Source organism: Gavialis gangeticus, unplaced genomic scaffold (genome assembly GCF_001723915.1).
Source record: "Gavialis gangeticus isolate Ggan-Ray unplaced genomic scaffold, GavGan_comp1, whole genome shotgun sequence".
Lineage (NCBI taxonomy): Eukaryota > Metazoa > Chordata > Crocodylia > Gavialidae > Gavialis > Gavialis gangeticus.
Genome location: NW_017729007.1, coordinates 11,570,868 through 11,578,631, shown reverse-complemented (window position 1 = coordinate 11,578,631; position 7,764 = coordinate 11,570,868). Strand labels below are relative to the sequence as shown.

Here is a 7,764-nt window from a genome sequence, read left to right as displayed (position 1 = left end):
CTGGTGGTCACCCCTGATAAACTTATAGGTGGCCATCAGATCACCCCTGAGCCTGCGCTTTTCCAGGCTAAAGAGCTCCATGGCTCTCAGCCTGTCGTCGTAAGGTCTGTTTTCCTGACCTCTGATCATGCGCATGGCTCTTCTCTGGACTCTCTCAAGCTTCTACACATCCTTTTTGAATTGTGGAGCCCATAACTGGACGCAGTACTCTAGCTGCGGCCTCACCAAGGCCAAGTACAAGGGGAGAATGACGTCCCAGGATTTGCTTGAGAAGCATCTATGGATGCAAGCCAGCGTTTTGGTCGCTTTACTAGCTGCAGCATCGCACTGCAGGCTCATGTTCATCTTGTGGTCAATGATGACCCCCAAGACTCTTTCTTCTGTAGTGCTAGCCAGCATAGCACTGCCGAGCCTATAAGGATGCTGCAGGTTTTTCCACCCAAGGTGGAGAACCTTGCATTTTTCAGCATTAAACACCATCAGGTTCTCATCCGCCCATTTGCTAAGCCTGTCCAGGTCAGCCTGGATCGCCCTCCTGTCTTCTGCTGTGGATGCTTTGCCCCAAAGTTTGGTGTCACCGGCGAGCTTGGCCAGTTCGCTTCTGACTCCAATGTCCACATCATTAATGAAGATGTTGAACAATATGTGTCCAAATAAATCCTAGTTATCCATTTATTTGAAGTGACCATAACAGTAAAAATGTCAGATGAAAAAATAAATCAAATTTTATAACATTACTCATTACTTCTAATCATAACTGAAAAAGCTAATAGTATGAAACCTACCGTGTATATGGTTCACAGCTAGTTTTTAACAAAGACAGAAGAACCGGGTAATGTTCATTACTGCAGTTATCAAGAGCCTCTTTGTACAAGTATGACAGCAATTTCACTCCCTGAAAAAAACAAACACACCTTAATTTTTGGACAGGAAAATGCAATTTATTCTTGATAATAAAAGGTTCACAAAATACACGTTACATGTCCATTTTAACTAAATATAGATGGTTTGGTCATGGTTCAATTTGGGTAGGTGAAAAACACTTGAAGAAATGGTGCAGGTAGGTGACATCCCTTCAACTGACTAAGTTTTTTTGGAATCTTCAGTATTCTTACTGGATCCTGGGGTGCTTCAACAGCCCCAGATGGCAACTTCCCTACTGCATGTCAGCTTCACCTCCATTATCTCTGTATTTATCATTTCAGTATACTGGGCTACTGTTATGCAGCCTACCTAGGACCGCACTTCTCTGTCACAGAAACTTAAGGTAGTATAGAGTACAACAGCCTGTTCAGATTACTTCAGACAAAAGGTATATTATACCAGTGATCATTGTAAAGATCTTACTTCCAACCGAATTCTAAGCATATTTTGAGAAATTGGTTTTGAACTGTAAATCCTTTTCTTAACTTGCTCCTGGACAGCAGCCACCCTTTTGCTTTATTAGTTGAGCTTACTAGAATAAAAATTACAGAACTTAAAATAGTTGTGGACTAAGAGCAGGGCAGTCTCATTGGAGAGACACAGAACAGGAAGTGTACATACCATACTCTAATGGAAAGGCATGCATGTATTCACCTCAATTCCTTTTCTATTCATCAGAGGGGGTTTATAGCAGGGTTTTTGTTTTTTTTGTTTTTTTACAGTTTTGTTTTTGATGCTCCATTTGGCTTGGTAGATGGTTTTAGTAAGGTTGGAATGTTGTTGTAGCCATGGTCATCCAAAAAGTGAGGAAAGGCGAGACTCTTTTGTTGTATCTTTTATTGGACCATTGCACCCTACAAACCTCTGTATATATGAAACCCATGGAGTACCATACATACCATTCACAAAGACAGCAACCACAACAGTTGCACTAAGAAACTATAATCTACAGTCGAGCTCTCAGATCTCCTCAGAGTACATGTGGTGGTAACAGTCACAACATCCATCTCACCAGCCTGAAAAATACTTTACCTGGCAAGGATGCTCCAGAAAAGAAACAGATTGCATATATAAATGAGCTACACAATTAGCCTATAATAACCTACTACAATACAGAAAGAAAACTCCCACTGATCACACTCCCCTGGTTGTTACACACCATCCCACACTGGAGTCTATAAGAAGGATCATCAAACAATTACAGCCTATAAAAGAAAAAAGATGCTTGAGGAAGCATTCCCAGCTCTCAACTCTTAGCCTTCAAGCAACCCTCAAACCTGGCCCAACTCATTATCAGAAGCAAACTCCCATCCAATCGACAGATTTCTTATGGGACACAATCCTGCCTCAATAATAACAGAACCTGTCAACATCTCCTGCATCACAACAGTGAATGCCCCTCACAATAAAACCAACTAATGCACAGCATGGAATGTGGCTTATTCCTTTCAGTGTACTAGATGCCCCCATGGAAACTGTGGGTGAAACTAGACAGGAACTGTGCACCAGAATGAACTCTCACAGAAGAGCTATTAAGGGCAGACACACATGAACACCAGTTGGAACACATCTGCCACAGAACAACCACTCCTTCTCTGACCCCACACCTTTTGTGCTCAAAAGGAATTTACAGATAATGTAACTCAAATATAACAAGAAGAGTAAAATCAATAATCACCATAGGAAATGAAGCACTGGCACCTCCACTGATCCCCAGAGCAGCATTTCCTATGCCACAGAGTTCAGCTAAATACCTAAATGGAAGGACAAAATAAAATGCATAAGACACTTGTGGCGTCAAGAAGTGGTCGTAGCTCTTAATGAAATGAGACACACATGGATGACACGCAGCAACCCTTCTGCATTATCAAAGTTATAACAGGTGTAGCAGGGGAAACAGTGAAAAACAATATTCCAAATTAAACCATAGAAGGAATTTTGATAAATGGGCTACGACAAACAAAATTTTATTGGGTTGGTAGGTCAAACAATCTAACTTCAATGTAGATAACTGAGCCTTTCTTTACACGTCTTCCTTATTGACTTCTAGAATTTAAAAAACTTTAAAAAAAATAAGAAACTGAAAACTAAAAAACTGTACAGGAAGGAATGTCCAACAGTGTCTACTGATAAAGAAGAAACTAGATTGGATTTTTTTATTCCTATAAAGGTTTATTATTATTTTACCTTAACTGGCGCCCTAATTTTCTGAAGAGAAAGCTAATTGTTAGAAGGCTTAAAGTAGAAGGTGTTGACAACACACATGCTCTGTAATACTGGAGGTACTTTCTCAGTCCACTTGTGAATGCCTAGTAGAAGAAAACACAATGACAAAACTTTATTAAAATTATCCGTGCTCTGGTTAGGTTCAAAGATATCATATTGCATGTATACTAAGATAAATTTACTGCATTATCACTTATCCACATTATCACAGGGAAGTACGTCCAATTTCAATGACTACTTAAGGAAAAGGATAGTGAGATATTCTTCTTCCTGTTATTTTTGATCCATACGGAAAACCTGTTAATGGGAGTTGAGTATTCAGGAGGGAACATGTCAATAAAATCATTTATATTTTCATAGTTATAGACAAGGTAGTACTAACAAAAAATTTGCTTTCAAAAAAGTTAACATTGCCCCTGACCACACACAGATAAATCTGAACATTGCTAGATCTAATTAATGCTTGGAGAACCAACAGACAGCAAGCAATTCCAAAATATATCAAATAAAGACTATTAAAAGGGATTATTTCATTTGTTTTACTTCTTTTTTGGTTGGTCTAAAAGTACTTTGTCGTGTAAGAAAGCTAGTGTCATGCTTAATATATTAACTTTAAACTATTTAGAAATAGTCCTGAATTTAAGAAACAGCTGTCTCTATTTTCCAATATAACAGTATATCAAGGTTATTTCTTCACTACTAAGGTGACTTGAATCCTAGCTCTTTGAAAAGCCCTATTTCTTTCAACAATGCTCCACACTGGCAGAACTCACTGCACAATCAGGGTGTCTGCCAGCAATTCTCAACTAGGGTACCACGAGACCCTTTTAAGGGTGTGGTGCTGTGCCACTTAACATTAGCACTGTTATTTGTGCAAACACTTATACATAGTTCACAAAATAAACCCGGAGATTTCAAACAGAAATCCATAGTTTCAAAAACATTCTGACCTGTCATGGTCTTTGCACCAAAAGAATTGCTCTGTTATTTTTCATAATCAAAAAATGAGTGAAAGCTAAGAGCTGGCATTTTCAGAGGAGTGTGTCTCATGTCTAAAAAGGTGGAGAAATACTGGTCTATGCCAACAGTAGCCAGTAATATCTGATCTAAATGTTCACATCCAACATGCATCAGACTTCAGCAGAACACAGCAAATTAAGTGTCAAACACAGAACACAGCAACACCAGCTTTATGTCAAATGAAGATTACAATTTTCTCTATCTAAAATAACTAACCTATTCAGCTAAAATTATTTTACCAACAAGTCTATGGGTATAGTACCTGGAATACCAGTCCTCTCTTGTATGAAGAGTCTAAGATTGGCTGAAGAGAGAAACGACTCAGTCGCGTGTAATAGGTTCCACATTCAGCAACTTCTGATAGGAGATTGTTCATGCTCTCAGGTGATGTTCCAGATACATATACCCCCTCCTTTATCACAAATATCTGAGCAACCTAAAATGGAGCAAAAAGGGAGACAAGTGATTTCACAACTACACATTTCTTTTAAAGTAAATACCCAACTCAGCTCACGTATGTTGAAAAAGCTCTATACAACAATGCAGATTTACGATTCAGATATTACAGTAACTGGAACTAACACCTAGGATGGCGAGGCAAATAGATTTAATTTAGTACAATCTCCAGAAGAAAACTAAAGCATTAATGTTTTGAAATGCATAAAAGAAACCTGTTGCCTAATTTTCTGATCATAAACAACAGCTCTGCAAATATTATTCTAGTAACTTATTCTTATTTCCAAAATCTGTTAATTTAATTCCTAAAAAACCTATTTTTTGTTACTTTAGTTTACTGGTAAAAAGTGTCTGTTGTAAAATGTAAAAGAACACTGAAATTATTTGTAAACAATACCACTAAAAATGACATTTTGAATGAAGTGTATTTATTTTTCTTGCAGCGGTCTCTAACACAAATCATGAGATCTGATGTGACTAAGTACTATGATTCTTACCTGGTTAAGTGAAAACGTAGCAGACACCACACCAATAAGAACATTCAAGACATCCTTAACTAGTTCGGATTCTTTCATTAACACTAGCTGAGGAAGTTGGAGGATGGTATTACTAAATAGCTGTAATTCCCGTTCTCGAAGTCTGTAAAATTTATCGAAAGCTTCTCTCCCAGCTTCTGTAAGGTATGGCTCCTCTTTCTTACCAGGTGGGCTGTGTCAAAATAAACACAAAACATTAAAAAGGTGATATCATAAAAAGAAGTCAACTTTCCTTTCACTATCAACATGAATCCATTCGTAATTGTCATATTTTTCAGAGTACAGAAATATTCTAGAGAATTTATGAAACGGCCACATGCTTTCTAGCAATCCCCTAACTATAAACACCTGGTAAATGACATTAAGGCAATAACGGGTGTAGGTTGTAGCCATGTTGGTCTAAGGACACAGGCAGACAAGGTTCTTTGGGTGAATCTGATATCTTTTATTAGACCAACTAAATAGCTGGACAATTTTTAAGCAAGCTTTCAGGTTCAAAAACCCTTTGTCAAGCTAAGGACAAAGTTAATATGTGCTCTTCCTGGATGGAATGAAAAGTAAAAAAGCCAGAGGTTGGTCCTATATGCATAGGACCAGAGGACTAGGTTTAAAAGTCCGCTTTTTAAGTGCAACAGGGTGTTGTGAAAGTATTCCATCTATACTAAACATTAAATTTTGGTAGCATCCACTCTTTGATGGGCACTATCATTCACTTTGGAACATGCAGTTCATGTCTTTTAAGACTTTACATTCTTAAAGAGGGCAAATAAGACTGCTCTGACCCATGCACGATGGCATGGAGTACTTCACTGCTTTCTGGGCAAAGGAAAAGGATCAGGGTAGAGAAAAAAACTTCTGAATCTCAAAACTGCAGGTGGAACAACTTGTGAAATCATTTCAAATACAAATAAGGGCGTTTATAGACATGCTCCAGGAGGTGGAGGTGAGAGTGCTTCATTTAACAAAGCTCTGACAGTTGCACTAATTAAAGGTGCCTGGAACATCATATGTATCATCATCCCTGTGCTAAAAAATGCTGGCAGGGCACTTTGAACTAAAGCTCATTGAATGAGCATTAGTTTAAAGCACCCTGCTGCCATTTTTCAGTGCCAGGATACTAATACATGTGACACTGGAGTCTGCTAGAGCACTAGCATTTCCACACTCTGGCAACTCAATTAATTGAGTCTGCTCCAATGTGCTGGAATTACAGTGCATTGGAGCAGCCTCCCCGCATGTATGTAAGTGCCCTGAGACACCATTAAATCCAAAAAATTTACAATCAGGATCTTTCCAATAACCAGGCACAACATAATGGAGTTTAAGGAGGACCTCGGCATAACCTGCTTTTCTCTGCATCTAGAATGAAGTGCCTGGGAAGTTTTTATACAAGTCTCTCTTCTAAGAATGTTTGGCACATAATAGTCAAAGCAACTCAGTATCATGTATCTGTTTCCAATTAAAAACTTTTATAAATGACTCCTCCTTGGATTACACATAAAAGAAAACTTATTAAAAATCCCATGATGTTTTGTGCAATTATGGGTTTCAGTGTTTTTCAGGATACTGCAAATTCAGTTCCTTCTCTCTGGAACCTGTGACATTTTCATATGGCTGCGGATATAGAATTTTGCTATTTCCAAAATGTACAGTGACACGTACTAGAAATTTAAAGAAAGGAAAAATAATTTTGGGAACAACCCTCACGCACAACTAGCAGGCACAACGCCTAAAACATCTAAATCACCTTTTAACTTGCCCAAGGTAAAGCAGGAGGACAAGGACACTGTCAATATCCTGTCACTGAAAGGACAGAAGTAATTTGTTAAAATACATGCAAGAGATCCAACAGAGGGCCATGTTCCCCACTATAAGAAGGCAACTGTCCGCCCTGCACTCTGTACCCCCTACTCCCCGCGCCATCCATGACAATCTGACTGTGTATAAAATTGACAGATTTCATAGATTTCATAGACACTCAGGCTGGAAGGAACCCAGGAGGATCATCGAGTCCAGCCCCCTGCCCCAGGGGCAGGAAGTCAGCAGGGATCATAGGATCCCAGCAAGATAAACATCCAAAAGTGTTTTGAAGGCATTCAAAGTGAGTGCTTGAACCACCTCCGGCAGCAGTCTATTCCAAACCTTGGGGGCTCGGACAGTAAAGAAGTTCTTCCTTGTGTCCAGCCTGAACTGGTCATGGAGGAGTTTGGACCGTTTGATCTTGTCATCCCTAGGGGCGCTTTGGTGAACAGATATTCCCCCAGATCCTGGTGAACACCCCTGATAAACTTATAGGTGGCCACCAGATCACCTGAGTCCTGAGCTTTTCCACGCTGAAGAGTCCCACGGCTCTCAGCCTCTCATCATAAGGTGTGTTTCCCTGACCTCTGATCATGCACGTCACTCTCGTCTGCACTCTCTCAAGCTTCTCCACATCCTTTTTGAATTGTGGAGCCCAAAACTGGATGCAGTACTCAAGCTGCGGCCTCACCAGGGCCGAGTACAATGGGAGAATGACATCCTGGGATTTGCTTGAGAAGCATCTATGGATGCAAGACAGCATTTTGCTCGCTTTACTAGCCGCAGCATCACATTGAAGGCT

The 7,764-nt window shown here is 39.5% G+C and overlaps 1 protein-coding gene across 1 annotated transcript in view; it reads right to left on the bottom strand.

Annotated features, from left to right (window-relative positions):
* Positions 1–7,764, bottom strand: part of TUBGCP6 (tubulin gamma complex associated protein 6) — a 35,802-nt gene that overhangs the window by 18,757 nt on the left and 9,281 nt on the right. Inside the window, exons 4-8 of the mRNA XM_019509301.1 lie at positions 5,124–5,334; positions 4,433–4,606; positions 3,112–3,233; positions 2,603–2,678; positions 786–895 (exon numbers count right to left, since the gene is read on the bottom strand). Of these exons, the coding sequence (XP_019364846.1) occupies positions 786–895; positions 2,603–2,678; positions 3,112–3,233; positions 4,433–4,606; positions 5,124–5,334 (693 nt within the window). The remainder of the gene's footprint in view (positions 1–785; positions 896–2,602; positions 2,679–3,111; positions 3,234–4,432; positions 4,607–5,123; positions 5,335–7,764) is intronic.